This window comes from Salvelinus namaycush, chromosome 20 (assembly GCF_016432855.1).
Source record: "Salvelinus namaycush isolate Seneca chromosome 20, SaNama_1.0, whole genome shotgun sequence".
In the NCBI taxonomy this organism is placed as follows: Eukaryota; Metazoa; Chordata; class Actinopteri; order Salmoniformes; family Salmonidae; genus Salvelinus; species Salvelinus namaycush.
Window position 1 is genome coordinate 22,190,128 of NC_052326.1, and position 22,795 is coordinate 22,212,922.

At 40.5% G+C, this 22,795-nt stretch overlaps 1 protein-coding gene across 1 annotated transcript in view; it reads right to left on the reverse strand.

The window, feature by feature from the left end:
• igsf21a (immunoglobin superfamily, member 21a) overlaps positions 1–22,795 on the reverse strand; it is a 279,462-nt gene that overhangs the window by 73,469 nt on the left and 183,198 nt on the right. The window contains exon 4 of the mRNA XM_039016801.1: positions 11,026–11,144. Within this exon, the coding sequence (XP_038872729.1) occupies positions 11,026–11,144 (119 nt within the window). The remainder of the gene's footprint in view (positions 1–11,025; positions 11,145–22,795) is intronic.

Genomic DNA, 22,795 nt, shown 5'->3' on the forward strand with positions numbered 1-22,795 from the left:
CCAAATTGAACATGTTTCATTATTTATTTGAGGCTAAATTGATTTTATTGATGTATTATATTAAGTTAAAATAAGTGTTCATTCAGTATTGTTGTAATTGTCATTATTACAAATAAAAATTAAAAATCGTCCAATTAATTGGTATCAGCTTTTTTTGGTCCTCCAATAATCGGTATTGGTAACGGCATTGAAAAATTCATAATCGGTCGACCTCTAGTCTGAATATTTTCCGAAGGCACTGTATGCACCAATCAACACTATTTAATATATATTTTCGGTGTATACAGTGCCTTCGGAGAGTATTCAGACCCCTTGACCTTTTCCACATTTTGTTCCGTTACAGCCTTATTCTAAAATGGATAAAATCTTTTTTTCCCCCTCATCAATCAACACACAATACCCCATAATGACAAAGTGAAAACTGGTTTTCACTTTGTCATTATTTTAATCAATTTTTTAAAAACACTGAGGTAACAAAATGTGGAAAAAGTCTAGGGGTCTAAATACTTTCCAAATGCACTGAATGCACGGACAGATTGCATTTGGATTACTGATGCAGAGCTATTTGGGTTGTTAATTCGATTCGTTCTGACATTTCTTGATTTCTTGATTTTAGTTTTTAGTTTTTTGATTATTTGTGTACTTCTTTGACATTTTAAATTTATTCGCACTAAAGAAAATGAGTGAAAGAGAAAACAGTACAGATAACAAACTGGTGAAAACGGTGTGCAGGTGAGGTTGGAAGCCCAAAAGGGCTTATATGAAAACCACACCACAAATATAAGTACAAAACAAGTTTGTTCAATCAGCTAGAGAAATCATATTAATTTTAATTGTACATAATATACTCAGTAGACAAGAAAAACAAGAAAAACACTTTTGATTATGTGTGTGTAATTGTGTGTGTGTGTGTGTGTGAGAGTTAGGCTACATGGAGGGGATTATTGGGTAGTTTGGTTCATCAGGCTGACCCCCAGTCTTCGCTTGAAGTTATTGAGGGATGATGAGGTTTTGGCAATGTGAAGATAAGAATTTCAGAGTACGGTACCTCTGTATCTGATAGAGAATGTACTATCTGAGGTGCGGCAGCAGGGAGGGTAAAGGTCATTGCAGTGTATTGAGTTATATAGATGGATTTCAGAATTAACCTGGAAGAATCCATTGAAGGATTTAGGTAAACTGTTTGGGATGTATGAGAATTTGTAGATGAAAGTGCATAATTGATGTACATGTTGTAAATAGACAAAATATTGAATTTCACAAAGGTGCAGATGGAGGCAGGTAACTAGACGAGGTGGCTAGTCTTGCACATGTCACGTTCCTGACCTGTTTTCTGTTGTTTGGTATGTGTTTATTGGTCAGGGCGTGAGTTTTGGGTGGGCAGTCTATGTTTTCTGTTTCTATGTTGGTTTTGGGTTGCCTGGTATGGCTCTCAATTAGAGGCAGGTGTTTGACGTTTCCTCTGATTGAGAGTCATATTAAGGTAGGTTGTTCTCACTGTTTGTTTGTGGGTGATTGTCTTCCGTGTCAGTACATGTTACCACACGGGACTGTTTCGGTTTGTCTGTTCCTGTTCGTGTGTTTCTTCGTTTCATGTAAGTTCGTAAGTTTAGGTCTGTTTAGTTCGTTTTGTTGTTTTGTAAAATTATCAAGTGTTCTTCGTGTGTTTAGTTTCGTCTTGTTAAATAAAGTTCATTATGTATTCACAACCCGCTGCACGTTGGTCCAATCCTTGCTACTCCTCTTCGGATGAAGAGAAGGAGGAGGCTCGTTACAGCACATGTATTTTGCATGATGAGTAATTTGTGTAGGTAGGAGGCATATGTACTTACCCAGACAATATTATAGTGAATTATATATGGGTAAATTAAGCTATAGTATAGAGTTAGCAAGCCTGATGAACCAAACCACTAATCTTTCTGATGATACTGTACCAACAGATTTCGTCACTTTGCAACAGACAAAAAATTAATATGATCTTTCCAGGATTACTTTTCATCAATTAGAACTCTGAGGAATCTAGTGGATGTGACTTATTCTATTTCATTCCCACCAATTGAGATTCTGTCTCTTTTCCCCAATTTGTTTTTACTGTATGTGTACCCTCCACATTTGTTTTTATTATTATTATTACTAGTGAATACAATAAAGTTTTATATTTTTTTGTGTGCATTAGTGTGACTCATTAAAATATGATACAGACAAAACAGCCCGAGCAACATTGGTACATGATTAGTTAAATGGGTTGAGAGGAGTATGTATTATGGAGGGAAAGAGGGTGGATCAGAGAGACAGTAATGGGTAAATACATCAAGGACACTGTGTGCTGGTGACCTTAGGCACATTAATGCATAGTGTGGTGGCATACACTTCCTAATGCATGTGATGAATCTGGCATAAACTGAGTCTTTCTCAGGAGCGGATGATGATTAGCCCATTGTGTTCGAGTCCTTACTTACGTCAGGCATGGGATAGAGGTGCTCTCTCATCTCCTAACAAGCCCAGGGCACAGGGGGAATAGCTGCATCATAGCCATCCATCAAAATCCCACTGCCCCCCTATCCCTAAACTCTGACCGCTAAAGCATGAAACATACCGAGAATCTCACTGCCGATAGACTGCCGATAGGTACTTATCACAGTAGGAGGCTGTTCCTTCTCTTGCTAGAACAAAAGCTGTACCTGCTGCTTGTCAACCCGATAGCAATGAACCTACAGAGTATACTTATAAAATCGAATGCTCGTCAGTGACTTTGAGCCAATCAGTGAGAATAAACCCCCACTTGAGGGAGCCAAAAATAAAAGGGAAAAAGAAGGCCTTTTCTCCGTACATCCATGGATGAGCCAGTCACACTTCATATGCAAAGTAGGCTATGGCAGGGTTTCCCAAACTCGGTCCTGGGACACCCCTTGTTGCTGGTTTTTGGGCTGGCTGTGACCATCTGGCTAGTATCAACAAGGGCTTTCTACAGAATAGAAACATTATCGTAGATGGCTTCGAATCTAGATCATAAGCAATATGCACGGATATGCATTGCCAAACAATGCTACTGCCACCTTCTGGTTTGGAGTATTTAAACAAGGCTGAGTGGCTGACGACTTCCATGGTCTTTGCTATGTGAACACAAAAGAGATTGATTGCCGAGTCTCTGTTCAGAGGTGCTAAATACTGTCGACAAGCAAATGTTTGACAATTCTACCAGTGTGTCTGAGCTTTAACCCTTACTGCTGTGTCTGCAGGCGTTGCTGTGTTTGGGAATGACTGGAAGGTCATTAATCCAAGCCGTTTATAAACGAGTAGCTAAATATACATAGTGCTTAATTACAGTGCTTAATTAAAGAAGGTATCCCAGTTTTATAGGATGAGAGAGTAATTAGTCCTATACACCTTAGAGCTCATCTCACTGTTCATGGGTATATACAGTTGAAGTCGGAAGTTTGCATACACCTTAGCCAAATACAATTCCTGACATTTAATCCTAGTAAAATTTCCCTGTCTTCGGTCAGTTAGGATCAACACTTTATTTTAAGAATGTGAAATGTCAGAATAGTAGTAGAGAGAATGATTTATTTCAGCTTTTATTTCATCACATTCCCAGTGGTTCACAGGTTTACATACACTCAATTAGTATTCAGTAGCATTGCCTTTAAATTGTTTAACTTGAGTCAAACGTTTCGGGTAGCCTTCCACAAGCTTCCCACAATAACTTGGGTGAATTTTCGCCCATTCCTCCTGACAGAACTGGTGTACCTGAGTCAGGTTTGTAGGCCTCCTTGCTCGCACACGCTTTTTCAGTTCTGCCCACACATTTTCCATAGGATTGAGGTCAGGGCTTTGTGATGGCCACTCCAATACCTTGACTTTGTTGTCCTTAAGCCATTTTGCCACAACTTTGGAAGTATGCTTGGGGTCACTGCCCATTTGCAAGACCCATTTGCAACCAAGCTTTAACTTCCTGACTGATGTCTGGAGATTTTGCCTCAATATCTCCGCATAATTGTCCTACCTCATGATGCCATCTATTTTGTGAAGTGCACCAGAACCTTCTGCAGCAAAGCACCCCCACAACATGATGCTGCCACCCCCATTATTCACAGTTGGGATGGTGTTCATCGGCTTGCAAGCATCCCCCTTTTTCCTCCAAACATAACGATGGTCATTATGGCCAAACAGTTCTATTGTTTCATCAGACCAGAGGACATTTCTCCAAAACGTACGATCTTTGTCCCCATGTGCAGTTTCAAACTGTAGCCTGGCTTTTTTATGGCGGTTTTGGAGCAGTGGCTTCTTCCTTGCTGAGCGGGCTTTCAGGTTATGTCGATATAGGACACGTTTGACTGTGGATATAGATACTTTTGTACCTATTTCCTCCAGCATCTTCACAAGGTCCTTTGCTGTTGTTCTGGGATTGATTTGCACTTTTCGCACCAAAGTACGTTCATCTCTAGGAGACAGAACGCGTCTCCTTCCTGAGCGGTATGACAACTGCGTGGTCCCATGATGTTTTTACTTGTGTACTATTGTTTGTACAGATGAACGTGGTACTTTCAGGTGTTTGGAAAGCTTCTAAATCCATGACATCATTTTCTGGAATTTTCCAAGCTGTTTAAAAGCACAGTCAACTTAGTGTATGTAAAATTCTGTCCCACTGGAATTGTGATACAGTGAATTATAAGTGAAATAATATGTCTGTAAACAATTGTTGGAATAATTACTTGTGTCATGCACAAAGTAGATGTCCTAACCGACTTGCCAAAACTATAGTTTGTTAACAAGAAATGTATGGAATGGTTGGTAAACTAGTTTTGATGACTCCAACCTAAGTGTATGTAAACTTCCGACTTCAACTGTAAATAACAGCCCTGCTGCCTCATGAAGGGTATCCTCTAAATTCCATTTTTGTGCCCTGCAAAGGTTACAACAAGGGATTACTTGACATGCCGTTTAAACGCAGAGCGTGTCGCCCGAGATGCTCTTCATCAAGAAGGTGAATCTAAGCCTGACATTCAGTCAGCTGATGTGTTTTATAACCGACACTTGAAACACTGGAGGTCAATAGATCAATAGACAGTTGTCTTGATATGGCTCTCAAGGTTCCTCTGAGGTGCCGGACAACCACATGTACATACTGGATAAACAATAGCGGCATTGCCATGCCGAGCCAAGGTCAGTCTGATCTCTAAGATATAAATTACTACTCCTAATATTTGAAATGTCACAGAGGTAATAACAAATAATGACTCTATTTCTACCATTGGGAAAAGAGCTATTGATTTTTTTCATTTAGCAATGTCTGGAATTATGACCTTTGCATGCGATTTACAGGAGATTGATATGTCGCTGGAACTCTAGTAAAATTAAATTCCTTAATCTTTTGTGGTTAGTAGCAGTCAGTAACTGCACCTCGGGCGCTGTGAAAACATCAAAACCAACCCAATCACTGTATCTGAAACTTCTCTTTCATTTCACATGTCTACTAAATGACTGTTCTATACCTCATGATTCATTAGTTATTCAAATATGGACAAAATAAATTAATTCAAAATGACTGAAGAGGTCACACAGTTTAAGATCTACAAGGGTTCTCTGATTTCCATTTCAAAACACAGCTCTTGGATTTAATTGATGTCATCATTTGCTCAAGTGATCTAAAATTGAACTAGTGATTGTTTTAAGATCACTTCTATTGGTGTTAAAATGTTCCCTGTCTGGCTACATTTCCACTGGAACTATGGGCTCAGTAGAGAGATGTGTGAAACACATGCACTGAATCAAATCTTTATGCCCAATACTGCATGTGACAGAGCACTAGCTAACCAGTAAAGAGGACAAAGAGGAAGCAGCTATAGCAATGAATATGATGCATTGTCACCCTACAATACGTTTGTGAGATCAAAGCATGTAGAAGTAACTGCATGGCCATGTTAAACTACAGATGAACTGGTGAATAGGATATTATGTTAATTTTCTGATATTTCATAATGGTTGGACATGCCCTGTCAAATGTATATGTTTTTTCAACATTGCTTTAACCATAAGATGACTCAAATGTTTTCTCCAGCACTCTCTAACCCGTTAAAACTTCTTATGGCTGCATTCACGTCACCGGGATGATATGACAACAGCCAGTGACAGTGCAGGGCGCCAAATTCAAACAACAGAAATCTCATAATTAAAATTCCTCAGACATTCATGTGTCTTATATCATTTTAAAGGTAATCTTGTTGTTAATCCCACCAAAGTGTCCGATTTCAAATATGTTTTTCAGCGAAAGCACTACAAACGATTATGTTAGGTCACCACAAAACCACAATAAGCACAGCCATTTTTCCAGCGAAAGATAGCTTTCACAAAAAGCAGAAATAGAGATAAAATTAATCACTAACCTTTGATTATCTTCATCAGATGACACTCATAGGACTTCATGTTACACAATACATGCATGTTTTGTTTGATAAAGTTTATATTTATATAAAAAGATCTGAGTTTACATTGGCGCGTTACATTCACTAGTTCCAAAAACATCAAGTGATTTTCCATAGCCACATCGTTTCAACAGAAATACTCATCATAAATGTAGATGGTAATACAAGATATACACATGGAATTATAGATATACCTCTCCTTAATGCAACCGCTGTGTCAGATTTTAAAAAAAACTTTACGGAAAAATAAACCATGCAATAATCTGAGACGGAGCTCAGAACAATAGCCAAATTAGCCGTCATGTTGGACTCAACAGAAACCAGAAAATACATGATAAATGTTTCCTTACCTTTGATGAACTTCATCAGAATGCAGTGCTAGGAATCCCAGGTCCACAATAAATGCTTGATTTGTTCGATAATGTCCGTTATTTATGTCCAATTAGCTAACTTTGGAATTGTTTACCAAACGCGCTAACCAAAGTCACAAAGCGCGTCCACTATAACGTGACGAAATGTCCAAAAGTTCCGTAACAGTCAGTAGAAACATGTCAAACGATGTACTGAATCAATCTTTAGAATGTTGTTAACATACATCTTGAATAACGTTCCAACCGGAGAATTACATTGACTTCAGTTGACCGATGGAACGGAGCTCCCTCTCACATGAACGCGCCAGTTCAATGCGTGGGCACCTCATGGCAATGATTACTCATTCCTGTCTCCTTCGGCCCCCCTTCACATTAGAGTCATCAGACAAAGTTCTATTGACTGTTGACATCTAGTGGAAGCCGTAGGAAGTGAAAACTCATCCAAATCTCGCTGTAATTTCAATGAGAGCTTGGTTGAAAATCTGCCACCCCCAGAAAAAATCCAAACAGAAAGTGGAACTTCTCAGGTTTTTGCCTGCCATATGAGTTCTGTTATACTCACAGACATAACTCAAACAGTTTTAGAAACTTCAGAGTGTTTTCTATCAAATACTAATAATAATATGCATATATTAGCAACTATGACATAGGAGCAGGCCGTTTACTCTGGGCACCTCTGTGCACCTTTCATCCAAGCTACTCAATACTGCCCCTTCAGCCATAAGTAGTTAACAATTTTACTCCAATGGAGAAAAGAGACATCAGAAGAAAAAGTTTTTTGTTTACTTTAGCATACCTTTGAGATATAGTTGTAGTGGATAACTGTCAATAACCATTGATTATAATAGCATTGCTTTAATAATCCTCTAGCATTGCCTTAATAATCCTCAAGGCAAAAGTCTCCCATGCCTTGATGCATCAGCAAACCATTGTGAATTTAAACAGTTGAGGATAAAAGTAAAGAACATAAACTTTCCTGAGTGAAGGAGAGTGGCAAAAGTACCAAGAGTTCGAGGTTTGGCCTTCTGAAACTGAGTGATTGAATTTCTTGGCAGGGGATTCATTAAAATTATAATTCTTATTTATGAAGCCCTTTAAAAAAACTGCTTCCTATTAATTTACTTTTTTCTCTCATTTTCTTTCTTTCTCCCTTTCCCTTTTTTTCTCACTTCCCAGTGAACTTGGCACACTAATAGGTTATGAATAATTCTGTTTCAGCTTAGACGGCAATTAGCCACAATGCCAGAGGCCATTCTTCTTCTCCTCCACCAGGGGAGATTTAACACCCAGCTGAGAGAGAGTGCCCACACTTTCCCCTGGCTATACCATTCTTATATCTTGACCACCACCCCTTAATGATTAAGGGGTTAACTTGGGTGAATCCTCTCCCATTGATAAAGCTTAGTTCGCTTAGGTCTGTGAAGAGTTCATCTGGTTTGGTATTTCTTGTATATTGTATGGTTTTATGTTATTATGGGAAAGTGAAGGTCAGCGGAGGAGCTCTGAGAACCAAAACTAGTCTTTGGGTACACCTGCAGCCTAATGTCAAGAGCCATTGGCAGGCAATACGGTGAGGGAACAAAATGAGCAAATGGACTAATTATGTCCTTGTGTTTCTCTCTCTCATGTTTTTGGGAGAAATGTTACTGTTGGTAATTAGCGATAGGCTGTACATAAAAAGCCTTGCTGCTGGACTTCAAACACCAGAGAGAAGTGAGCCAGCTGTCATTAGAGAAAGTTGCACCAACAATTACGACAAAGAGGGAGCGAGAGAAGCAGCTCCTCAGGTCACTGGCAGAAACATGGGAACAAAGAAACAAGTAATTCTCCAAAATAGGGTAGGTTTGCAATTATACAGATAGAGACTGGTTCAAATCCCTGTCTAGTAGTGGTCTCAGAGGCAGCATTAGATGGCATTAGAGAGGGGAATGGTTCAGGTTCTTTTTTTGTATTTTTGTTGTTGTTGCTCCAGTCATGTTTGCCCTATGGAACTTGGGATTGAATAAGGGACAGTGAAATTGTGTTTCAGCATGATATAGTACAATCTCCAAAAACACTGCCTCTGTCTACTCTTGAACCTCTTAGATATTCCTCTAGCAGTCCCACTATCATCATGGCTGTCTCTTACCTTCACTCACAAGGAGTGCCAATGTAGATTTCTTGTAATTCTTTGCTGCTTCAACCTGTTGAGGACAGAGGGCGCTGTTTTCACTTTGGGGGAAAATCGTGCCCAATTTAAACGGCCTCGTACTCAATTCTTGCTCGTACAATATGCATATTATTATTACTATTGGATAGAAAACACTCTCTAGTTTCTAAAACCGTTTGAATTATATCTGTGAGTAAAACAGAACTCACAGATATAATTTTGCAGCAAACTTCCTGACAGGAAGTGGAAAATCTGAAATCGATGCTCTGTTCTAGGGCCTGCCTATAAATGGGCTTCATATATATCAGTATACATGCACTTCATACGTCTTCCACTAGATGTCGACAGGCAGTGAGAGAAGAAATGGAGTGTATAACTTGATCTGGGGTCGAATAAAATCTCTCGGCATGACGTGTCACCAGTTTCCTGTTTTCTGGAGAGCGCGTGAAGGGACCTGGTTTTGCCTTCTGAAAAGCTGTCGTTATAGACGACTAATATCTCCGGCTTTGATTTGATTTGATACATGTGACAATATCATCGTAAAGTATGTTTTTTCAATATAGTTTTATTAGATTATTGAAATTTATTCGGGACGTTAGGCGTGTTGCGTTGTGTGCCTTTGTTCAGGAAGGAGAGCTTCGCGCTACTTTGCTAGCTTTCCGTGCTAATTGACTGGAGAAGAGGACATTCTAAATCCAAACAACGAGTGTTCCCGACAAAGGACCCCTTGTACAACATTCTGATGGAAGATCGTCAAAAGTAGGACCCATTTTATGATGCTATTTCATATATCTGTCGAACATGTGAAATAGTCGTTTGCGCCAAGATTTTGGGTACTCTCTCGCCATAACGTAAACTGCATATCGTAATGAAGTTATTTTTAGAATTCTAACACGGTGATTGCATTAAGAACTAGTGTATCTATCATTTCCTATACAACATGTATTTTCTAGTAACGTTTATGAATAGTTATTTGGTCAGAATAGTTGAGTGTCATAAAAATATCCGCACATTCTGGGAAAAAGATGCTACGTTAGCACAATGTATAACCACTGATTTCAGCTCTAAATATGCACATTTTCGAACAAAACATAAGTGTATGTATAACCTGATGTTATAGGACTGTCATCTGATGAAGGTTTATGAAGGTTAGTGAAAATGAATATCTTTTGCTGGTTTATTCGCTATCGCTAACGTGCCTATTGCTATTGCTAACGTGCCTTGATGAATGAATGCGGTAGTGTGGTAGGCTATTGTAGTAAGCTAATATAATGCTATATTGTGTTTTCGCTGTAAAACACTTAAAAAATCGGAAATATTGGCTGGATTCACAAGATGTTTGTTTTTAATTTGCTGTACACCATCAATTTTTCAGAAATGTTTTATGATGAGTATTTAGGTATTTGAAGTTGGTGTCTGTAATTACTCTGGCTGCTTCGGTCCTATTTGTGACGGTAGCTGTGATGGTAGCTGCAATGTAAAACTGATTTATATCTCAAATATGCACATTTTTCGAACAAAACATAGATTTATTGTATAACATGTTATAAGACTGTCATCTGATGAAGTTGTTTCTTGGTTAGTTTGGTTGGTTCTTGGTTAGTTAGGTTGGCTTTGTGCATGCTACCTGTGCTGTGAAAAATGTCTGTCCTTTTTTGTATTTGGTGGTGAGCTAACATAAATATATGTGGTGTTTTCGCTGTAAAACATTTAAAAAATCGGACATGTTGACTGGATTCACAAGATGTGTATCTTTCATTTGCTGTATTGGACTTGTTAATGTGTGAAAGTTAAATATTTCTAAAAAATATATTTTGAATTTCGCGCTCTGCCTTTTCAGTGGAATGTGGGAGGAGTTCCGCTAGCGGAACCCCGGTGCCAGACAGGTTAAGGTATTTTCCCTTTACATTTATCTTATATAATGTGTGATTTCTTCAATTTCTAGCTATCTAAAGTCAATCCCGTTAGAAAGACAGCAGAACACCCAAGAGATAGTACTGATTCATGTTGCAGGATGTCAGAGTAGAGCAGAGTCGCATATTCACAGTCACAGGCTGACTACAGAGTAAAAATGACTCACACATAACGGTGAGAAAGACGTTTCCCGATGCCAAGACCACCTTTTCTCTCGTCGCTCGGTCGTAGATGCCCACGTGGCATTCATACGGTCCATTGTCCGAGATCCGTACCTCTGGGAGCCTGCAGAGATGAGGCAAACATTTGATTAAAAATGAAATACACAGACAGTTTTTCCACTTGCAAATTGCATGACACTGTCCTTTATTGTGTTCCTGCTTTTCCTCCAAATGTCCCTATTGAATGATGTCGAAAGGAGGTGAACAGCAGACATACTCAGAATACTCAATTTGTTTGAATTCAGGAATAAATAATTTTACCAAAACCTCATTCTTTTTCAGGAGTAAAGCCTCCATGTTTGTGTGGAGAAACAAATGAAACCAAACAATTAGAAGCTAGAAGCCTGTGTTTCAGACATAAGGAAGTGGATGGCTGCAAACTTTCTACTTTTAAACTCGGACAAAACAGAGATGCTTGTTCTAGGTCCCAAGAAACAAAGAGATCTTCTGTTGAATCTGACAATTAATATTGATGGTTGTACAGTCGTCTCAAATAAAACTGTGAAGGACCTCGGCATTACTCTGGACCCTGATCTCTCTTTTGACAAACATATCAAGACTGTTTCAAGGACAGTTTTTTTCCATCTACGTAACATTGCAAAAATCAGAAACTTTCTGTCCAAAAATGATGCAGAAAAATTAATCCATGCTTTTGTTACTTCTAGGTTAGACTACTGCAATGCTCTACTTTCCGGCTACCCGGATAAAGCACTAAATAAACTTCAGTTAGTGCTAAATACGGCTGCTAGAATCCTGACTAGAACCCCAAAATGTGATCATATTACTCCAGTGCTAGCCTCCCTACACTGGCTTCCTGTTAAGGCAAGGACTGATTTCAAGGTTTTACTGCTAACCTACAAAGCATTACATGGGCTTGCTCCTACCTATCTTTCCGATTTGGTCCTGCCGTACATATCTACACGTACGCTACGGTCACAAGACGCAGGCCTCCTAATTGTCCCTAGAATTTCTAAGCAAACAGCTGGAGGCAGGGCTTTCTCCTATAGAGCTCCATTTTTATGGAATGGTCTGCCTACCCATGTGAGAGACGCAGACTCGGTCTCAACCTTTAAGTCTTTACTGAAGACTCATCTCTTCAGTGGGTCATATGATTGAGTGTAGTCTGGCCCAGGAGTGTGAAGGTGAACGGAAAGGCTCTGGAGTAACGAACCGCCCTTGCTGTCTCTGCCTGGCTGGTTCCCCTCTCTCCACTGGGATTCTCTGCCTCTAACCCTATTACAGGGGCTGAGTCACTGGCTTACTGGTGCTCTTTCATGCCGTCCCTAGGAGGGGTGCGTCACTTGACTGGGTTGAGTCACTGACGTGATCTTCCTGTCTGGGTTGGCGCCCCCCCTTGGGTTGTGCCGTGGCGGAGATCTTTGTGGGCTATACTCGGCCTTGTCTCAGGATGGTAAGTTGGTGGTTGAAGATATCCCTCTAGTGGTGTGGGGGCTGTGCTTTGGCAAAGTGGGTGGGGTTATATCCTTCCTGTTTGGCCCTGTCCGGGGATATCATCGGATGGGGCCACAGTGTCTCCTGACCCCTCCTGTCTCAGCCTCCAGTATTTATGCTGCAGTAGTTTATGTGTCGGGGGGCTAGGGTGAGTTTGTTATATCTGGAGTACTTCTCCTGTCTTATCCGGTGTCCTGTGGGAATTTAAGTATGCTCTCTCTAATTCTCTCTTTCTCTCTCTCTCTCTGAGGACCTGAGCCCTAGGACCATGCCTCAGGACTACCTGGCATGATGACTCCTTGCTGTCCCCAGTCCACCTGGCCGTGCTGCTGCTCCAGTTTCAACTGTTCTGCCTGCGGCTATGGAACCCTGACCTGTTCACCGGACGTGCTACCTGTCCCAGACCTGCTGTTTTCAACTCTCTAGAGACTGCAGGAGCGGTAGAGATACTCTTAATGATCGGCTATGAAAAGCCAACTGACATTTACTCCTGAGGTGCTGACTTGCTGCACCCTCGACAACTACTGTGATTATTATTATTTGACCATGCTGGTAATTTATGAACATTTGAACATCTTGGCCATGTTCTGTTATAATCTCCACCTGGCACAGCCAGAAGAGGACTAGCCACCCCTCATAGCCTGGTTCCTCTCTAGGTTTCTTCCTAGGTTTTGGCCTTTCTAGGGAGTTTTTCCTAGCCACCGTGCTTCTACACCTGCACTGCTTGCTGTTTGGGGTTTTAGGCTGGGTTTCTGTACAGCACTTTGAGATATCAGCTGATGTAAGAAGGGCTATATAAATATATTTGATTTGATTTGAATTATTCAGCCAGCCAGCAGATACGATACGACCATTTTTGAAAGGCCTCGTAAGCTCAATCTGTATTCTGTTCCCAACTAATGTGTCAACAGCGATAATCAAAGTGAGACACTACCAGTAGCATTAAGGCCCTGTGATTTATTTCCACAAAACGGGAACAATTGCCCTTCCTGCCCGGCTGTTTCAGGTGGAGACCTCTGTTGGAACAACGGCAGAGCAACCAGAGCGCCGGAACTCTAATGAGTTCAGCAGTGGGGAGCGTGTGTGTGTAGTGTGTAAGAGTGTGGAGGGTAAGAGGTGATCATTCTGTTGGTGAACAGTCAACCCTGTGTGGGGCAATGATGCACCCTTCCCACCCCCAGCCCATATAGAGAACATGTCCACAGTCACTTTGAAGAGTCCCCATTGGGTCACGGCTGCAGATGCTGACTGATAGAACCTCAGTGGCACTCACATTAACATTGTATTTTATTAAGTGTTTGCTAGATTAAGATTTTACTATTTGATAATTACAGTTGACAGTATATGATTGATGTTATGATTGTAAATTGGTGTACAATTCAGTCTATGATTGCAAGAAACCAATAAAAACCTACTACTACTACTACATGACAGGGCTGTGTTAATGCTGCCTTCAACAAAGGCCTCCAGCTTTAAAATACTTCACCAAGATGATAGTCACGTGATGATTGACTGACAGTAGGCTGATTTGTATTGAAAGGGGGCAACAGTGGACTCCGCTGTGCATCTCATAAACACTGCTCTGATTCAGCCGCTCGTTTTTTTCATCATGTCAGATCACATGCCATGAATTTTGCCCAGATGTGCATTGCACCGGAATTTTTTCCACAAATGAATAATAACAAAGTTGACCACAAAAAAAAAAAAATCCTTTAGGAGTAGCATGCAATTTCACCCCACTAATTCTAGTTTTGAGGGCACTTTGTCAAACAGTGATTATTATGATGTGATGAGCCCTGGCACCGGTGATACCTATTCTGGCATTACCCTCGCATCCCTCTCAGTGAATTTGGCTCCACGAGCTGTGCCCACCAACTGCCATGTGACTCCAGTCCAGCACATCTCTTCTCTTTGTCTCTCTCTCTCTCTTGCTTTCTCTGTCTCTCTCTATCTTGCTTTCTTTCTCTTGCTCTCTCTCTCTTGCTCTCTCTCTCTCTTGCCCTCTCTCTCACTCTCTGTCTCTCTCTCTTGCGCTCTCTGTCTTTCTTTGACTTGCTCTCGCTCTCTCTTGCTCTCTCAATTCAATTTCAATTCAAGGGGCTTTATTGGCATGGGAAACATACAGTGCCTTCGGATAGTATTCAGACCCTTCGACTTTTTCCTCATTTTGTTACGTTACAGCCTTATTCTAAAATTGATCAATTACATTTTTTTCCCTCAGCAATCTACACACAATCCCCCATAATGAAAGAGTGAAAACAGGTTGTTTGAAAAGATAACAAATGTATAACATGAAAAAACGCCAGAAACACCTTATTTACATTACAGTATTCAGACCATTTGCTATGAGACTCGAAGTTGAGCTCAGTTGCATCCTGTTTCCATTGATTATCCTGGAGACGTTTCTACAACTTGGTTGGAGTCCACCTGTGGTGGACTCCAACCATCCCACATACCCTAGAGAGGTTAACAGTGCATGTCAGAGCAAAAACCAAGCCATGAAGTTGTCCGTAGAGCTCCGAGATAGGATTGTGTCGAGGCACTGATCTGAGGAAGGTACGAAAAAATGTCTGTAGCATTGGCTTCATGACAAGTCTCTGAATATCCTTGAGTGGCCCAGCCAGAGCCCTGAACCTGATCGAACATCTCTGGCGAGATCTAAAAATAGCTGTGCAGCAACGCTCCCCATCCAAACTGACAATTCTTGAGAGGATCTGCAGAGAAAAATGGGAGAAACTCCCCAAATACAGGTGTGCCAAGGTTGTAGCGTCATACCCAAGAATGCTCGATGCTGTAATCACTGCCAAAGGTGCTTCAACAACATACTAAGTAAAGGGTCTGAATTCTTATGTAAATGTGATATTTCAGTTTTTATTTTTAATACATTTGCAAAAATCTCTAAACTTATTATGTTTTGTCATTATGGGGTATTTTGTGTAGATAGATGAGTGATTTTTTTAAAATAATGATGCATCGTAACAACATTTTTTGGTGGAAAAAGTCAAGAGGTCTGCATACTTTCTGAAGGCACTGTATGTGTACATTGTCAAAGCAAGTGAAATAGGACAGGAGAGGAGAGCGGGGTGAGTTGGGCCGGTTGTATGACTCTGAATACTAATTTTGGTCTCTAGTATTGGAAGACTGAAATCTCCTTTGTTACAGAAATACTCTTGCCCCCAAAACCTTAACAAAAAAGGTAAACTAAAGAACATTATCCCTGACATCCAAGTGTTTGGAATGGTTAGTGGGAATCTAAAGAGTAATCATGTCATATTATTTATTATTTTGTGATGTCATTAAGGATGGTATAATGAAAAAACTGCAACTCTGAAAGTGTACATTCTATTTATGAAGTTTACATCTAAGTGTTGTATAAAATATATGATTAATTATGAGAGTACTTTTGTGAAGATAGCAATGTGATTTTATTCTTCAAAACGTTTGCTCAGTCAGTAACCACACCCAAGTGAGCACGGACATTGTGTTGGCATGATGGAACACCCCCTTTTTACACGAGGATAAAAGCCTTGGTAACAAAATTTACATTAGACCAAGCAGACGGCTGCTGTGAGCCGGACGTTACGAATGGCTGAAACTACCAGACCAGAAAGCGTGGAGTGCTGGCTACACGTTGAAATTATTAGAATCTCTGAAACTCGCAACACGAGAGAATAAGATAAAGACTAGACCAGAACATTTGACAGTCTGCAGCTGTGCATGTAAAGGGACCTAGAACTTTGACTAAAGGCACGAGGTTGGAAGCAAGAAACCTCATCTCAGACTATCACTGGTGTATCTGAAGTATCTGTCAAACAAACACTTCACTATCAAAGAAGCTCAACATCTAAGGTTTCTGTAACAAATATTAAGTTCTGCTTTTCTGATGTATCAAATACTTATGTCATTCAATAAAATGCAAATTAATTACTTAAAAATCATACAATGTGATTTTCTGGATTTTTGTTTTAGATTCCGTCTCTCACAGTTGAAGTGTACCTATGATAAAAATTACAGACCTCTACATGCTTTGTAAGTAGGAAAACCTGCAAAATCGGCAGTGTTTCAAATACTTGTTCTCCCCACTGTATCTACAACCCAAAATCCATGTATATGTGTGTGTATAACGTATATGTTATCATGTGTGTGTTTGCATGTGTCGTGTTACTTCACAGTTCCCGCTGTTCCATAAGGTCTATTTTACCTGCTTTTGAAATCTGATTATACTGCTTGCATCAGTTACCTGATGTGGAATAGAGTTCCATGTAGTTATGGCTCTATGTAGTACTGTGCGCCTCCCTTAGTCTGTTCTGGACTTAGGGACCGTGAAGAGACCTCTGCTGGCATGTCTTGTGGGGTATTCATGGGTGTCTGAGCTGTGTGCTTGTATTTTAAACAGACAGCTTGGTACCTTCAGCTTGTCAACACCTCTTACAAAAACAAGTAATGTGGAAGTCAATCTCTCTTCCACTTTGAGCCATGAGAGATTGACATGCATGTCAATAATGTTAGCTCTCCGTGTACTTTTTAGAGCCAGCCGTGCTGCCCTGTTCTGAGCCAACTGCAATTTTCCCAAGTCCCTCTTTGTGGCACCTGACCACACGACTGAACAGTAGTCCAGGTGCGACAAAACCAGGGCCTGTAGGACCTGCCTTGTTGATAGTGTTGTTAAGAGGATAGAGCAGTGCTTTATTATGGACAGACTTCTCCCCATCTTAGCTACTTTTGTATCAATATGTTTTGACCATGACAGTTTACAATCCAGGGTTAATCCAAGTAGTTTTGTCACCTCAACTTGCTCAATTTCCACATTATTCATTAGGAGATGTAGTTGAGGTTTTGGGTTTTGTGAATTATTTGTCGCAAATACAATGCTTTTAGTTTTGGGAATATTTAGGACTAAGTAATTCCTTGCTACCCATTCCAAAACTAACTGCAGCTCTTTGTTAAGTGTTGCAGTCATTTCAGGCGCTGTAGTAGCTGACCTGTATAGTGTTGAGTCATCTGCATACATAGGCACACTGGCCTTACTCAAAGCCAGTGGCATGTCGTTAGTAATGATTGAAAAAATCAAGGGACCTAAACAACTACCCTGGGGAATTCCTGCTTCTACATGGATTATGTTTGAGAGGCTTCCATTAGAACACCCTCTGTGTTCTGTTAGACAAGTAACTCTTTATCCACATTATAGAAAGGGGTGTAAAGCCATAACACACACATTTTCCAGCAGCAGACTATGCTCAATATTGTCAAAAGCTGCACTGAAGTCTAACAAGACAGCCCCCACAATCATTTTATCATCAATTTCTCTCAGCCAATCATCAGTCATTTGTGTAAATGCTGTGCTTGTTCAGTGTCCTTCTCTATACGCATGGTGAAAATCTGTTGTCAATTTGTTTACAGTGAAATAGCACTGTATCTGGTCAAACACAATTTTTCCCCGAAGTTTACTAAGGGTTGGTAACATGCTGATTGGTCTGCTATTTAAGCCAGTAAGGGGGGCTTTACTATTCTTGGGTAGAGGAATGACTTTAGCTTCCCTCCAGGCCTGAGGGCACACACTATCTAGTAGGCTTAAATTGAAGATGTGGCAAACAGGAGTGTCAATATTGTCCGCTATTATCCTCAGTAATTTTCCATCCAGATTGTCAGACCCCGGTGTCTTGTCATTGTTGATAGACAACAATATTTTTTTCATGTCTTCCACACTGACTTTACGGAATTCAAAAGTACAATTATTGTCTTTCATAATTTGGTCAGATATACTTGGATGTGCAGTGAAGTGGAGGCTCCTCAGAGGAGGAAGGGGAGGACCTTCTTCCTCAGTGAAATTTCATAAAAATAAAAATAGTGAAACATTAAAAAGTTATCCTTTTTCAAATAATTCAAATAATCACCAAAAATTGATTAAATAACTTTTTTGCAATGAAGGTCTACAGTAACTTCAACAGCACTGTCTGGGGTAGCACCATGGTGCAGCCGGAGAACAGCTAGCTTCCGTCCTCCTCTGGCTACATTGACTTCAATACAAAATCTAGGAGGCTCGTAGGCCTCACCCCCTTCCATAGACATGCATGGTAATTATGACCACTTCCGGAGGACGTCCTCCAACCAATCAAATCTTTTGCAGTATGAACTGACATGTTGTACCTCCAATCATAGAATTAGAATCAGAGAATGAACCTATTGAGTTGTATTGGGATTGTGCCACAGAGCATTATGGGGTTTCTATGTGTTGAGAAACTTGGTGACATTGTTGGATAGAGATAAAATATTAAAGAGAGAGTTTGACGCAGCAAAATATTTTGCGTGCGCTCAAGTAGGCTTTCCACTTTTCTCCGGTATTTATTTAGCAAAGATGATAACACAGTCACATCATCGATGAAGACAAGTGAGCCTGTTCCACTGGCAGCAATACAGGTCCAAGCCATAACACCCCCTCCACCATGTTTCACGGATGAGGTGGTATGCTTTGGATCATGGGCATGTCTTTTTTTTCTCCACACTTTCCTCTTTCCATCACTCTGGTACATGTTAATCTTTGTCTCATCTGTCCACAATACTTTTTCTAGAACTCTTGGGGCTATTTTAGGTGATTTTTAGCAAACTGTAACCTCGCCTTTCTGTTCTTCAGGCTTATCAGGGGTTTGCATCTTGTAGTGTACCCACTGTAGTCCTGCTGGTGTAGTCTTCTACGTATGGTAGACTTTGACACATCTACACCTGCATCCAGGAGAGTGTTTTTGATCTGTTGGGCTGTTGTCAGGGGGGTTTTCTTCACCATAGAGAGTATTCTCCCGTCATCCACTACAGTGGTCTTCCTCAGTCTACCAGGTCTTATGACATAATTGAGTTCACCGGGTTTTTTTTTTTCATTCTTGTTAATGATGAACCAAACTGTTGACTTGGGCATGCCCAGGGTTTTTGCAATGTTCCTGATTGATTGATTTTCATTTCAGAGCCTTATGACGGCCAGCTTCATTTGCATCGACACTGCTGTCTTCCTCATGTTGTCACACCCCAACAACAACCTCCAAAGGCAATAGCAGAGTCTAGAATCAATACTATTCATCAACAGCTCTCCTGCATTCACTAACGACACAAATGAATACACCTGCCTAACGACACACATCTGTGAAGCCAATTCAACAAATACTTAGTAGTACCTTAAAATGGGGGGGACCATGTACAAAAGGTGCTGTCATTTCTAAACGGTTCATCCGATATGTATGAAAATACCCTCAAATTAAAGCTGACAGTCTGCACCTCACCCTCATTGTCATTGTATCCTTTCAAACTCAAAGTGCTAGAGTACAGAACCAAAATAACAAAACAACGGTCACTGTCCAATGAATTATGGTGCTCACTGTATATTTACAGCTAAGTCCCCTCCTGTTCCCTGATTAAGAGGTGATGACTACTCCACTCCACTACCTTTGTCAACTTTCTCCTGACATGAACTGAAGCCACTTCTCATGTGCCCACTGGCACACTGGCACATTGAATGTTTTCACTCCAAGCACTGTGAGTACCCCTATACATTTTCTCTCATTCCTGTATATAGAGTCAATCACATTATTACACATCAATAATTTTACTCTTTGCTTGGACTAACTCATTCTTAGCTCTTTAGTCTAACTGTGTAGTCAAATCCCAGTCAAATCCTGTCCTGCACTGGTCAAGTCTCCGAACAGCTCAACTCATGCCTCATACCCTCATTCAATCACTGCTGTGATCCCCATACTAATGTACTATAAATGTCTTCATTAAATGCTTTAGGTTCAAATAATTCCTTTTTTGACGATTTTTGAAACACACTTTGTCGTCTCCGTGCGTTACGCACCTATACGTGGGTCACCCATCCTCCTTAATTTTTCAAATCACCAGCCTCCACTGGTGTAGTGTCAGCGTTTATTGCTGGCATTTCATCCCCATGTTTGTTTATCTTGTCAATGAAAAAGTAATTAAAGTAGTTGCCAATATCAGTGGGTTTTGTGATAAATGAGCCATCTGATTCAATGAATGATGGAGCCAAGTTGGCTTTTTTTCCCCAAAATGTCATTTAAGGTGCTCCAAAGCTTTTACTATCATTCTTTATCTTTCTTTCATACTATAGTTTAATTGTATTTTTATTTAGCTTAGTCACATGATTTCTTAGTTTGCCAATCAGCTGTGCTGCCAGACTTATTTGCCATACCTTTTGCCTCATCCCTCTCAACCATGCAATTTTTCAATTCCTAATCAACCCAAGGGGATTTAACAGTTTTTAGTAATTTTCTTAATGGGTGTGTGCTTATTAGTCTAGAGGCGAAAGAAATGCACACCTATTTCGGCGAGGTGCTGGCTAGCGGAGTGGAACACTTAAAAAATATATGAGAGCCGCACACTCTAGGAGCTCAGATGCAAAAATATTTATATCCAACGTTGCGACAGACAAGCTGTCTTCATCAGGGTATAATGACAAACACTGCGGGATGGCTCTACGTTATATTGGCATCGAACATGTTACCCTGTCTTTTGACACTATATAAATGAGTCATCCCGCGTTGTTTGTCATTATACCCTGATAAAGGCCGCTTGTCTGTCGAAACGTTGGACATAAATGTTTTTGCATCTGAGCTCCTAGAGTGTGCGGCTCTCCTTTATATTTTATGTGTGCTTATTAGTAACTGGAATAAGCAATTTCATAAATGTGTCAAGTGCAGCATCTGGTTGCTCCTCATTACACACCACAGACCAGCAAATATTCTTTACATCATGAACACATGAATCACTACAAAACGTATTGTATGACCTCTTGTACACTATATTAGGCTCAGCCTTTGGAACTTTGGATTTCCTAGATATGGCTATTATATTGTGACCACTACATCCTAAGGATTTGGATACTGCTTTAAAGCAAATTTTTGCAGCATTAGTAAAGAAGTGATCAATACATGTTGATTAATTCATTCCTGTGCTGTTTGTAAATACCCTGGTAGGCAGCATGCACTGGTTACAGTTTGAAGTTTTTTCTTTAGTGGGCAGGTTGATGAGAGCCAATCAACATTTAAATCACCCAGAAAATACTTCTCCGTTGATATCACATACATTATCAAGCATTTCACACATATTATCCAGATACTGACTGTTAGCACTTGGTGGTCTATAGCAGCTTCCCACAAGAATGGGCTTTAGGTGAGGCAGATGAACCTGTAGCCATACTACTTCAACAGTATTTAGCATTAGATATTCTCAAACTTTACAGGAATGTGCTTATTTATATGGACCGCAACACCACCCCCGCTGGCATTTCTGTATTTTCGGTAAGTGAAATAACCATGTATTGCTACCACTGTATCATCAAAGGTATTATCTAAGTGAGTTTCAGAGATAGTCAGAATATGAGTTACATGCAAGTTATTGACTTCATGGACCTTGTTTCTCAGGCTGCATATGTTAATATGGGCTATTTTAAGCACTATTCTGGGTTGTTTGCTTGTTTTTAAATGCTTTACTGGGAAGCTTATCAGAAGTAGACTTGATAGTGCAGGGTGAGCTGCACAAAGTGGTCTTCCTACTAGGGCACACCGCCTCAGTGCTAACAGTGTAACTCTGGTTCATAGGCTCATGATTACTGCATCCAATAGCTGTAGGATTAACAAAGGTATTAAGTGCAATTAGGGGGACATAAATTAAGCTACTTACATTGTGTCTGCCAACACCCCTAGGATAATGTACATTTAACGCAGCATTATGACGACTCATTGTCACAATGGTATGGATTAGCTGAGCTGGTCTTCGGTCATTGATAAGTCATTGTTTCAACGCAGCCTTGAAAGGGGTGGACAGGAGTCCAGGAACCAAGATGATTTGGATGGACTCTGTCATTCCTGTTGAGTATCTTCTGTATCCAGAAGGAGTCAAAGTTATCTATACAAGTGACTGTGGAGAGCCGACACGGCGGTGACACTTCCACCAGAGCAGCGTCTGGCTACTGGGGTAAAAGAAAAAGTAGGCGGGCGTGGATTCCCCAGTAGCTTGTGTAGGTTTGCTACTTGCTTGCTAAGAGTAGCCAATTCACCCCTGTAGTACTCCGCAAAAAAGCAGTTGCTACATTGAAAGTTAGCGCGGTCCACATTTCCCGGAACAAAACAAAGTAAACACAGCTCCTGCAGCGCTTGAAACGTTCAATAGCGACCTCCTTTTGAGACCGCTGAGTCAGCTAGGCTAGCTGTGCTTCCGTGTCTCACCCCCTCTGTGGAATCTGGAGGGATCCCGAGACAG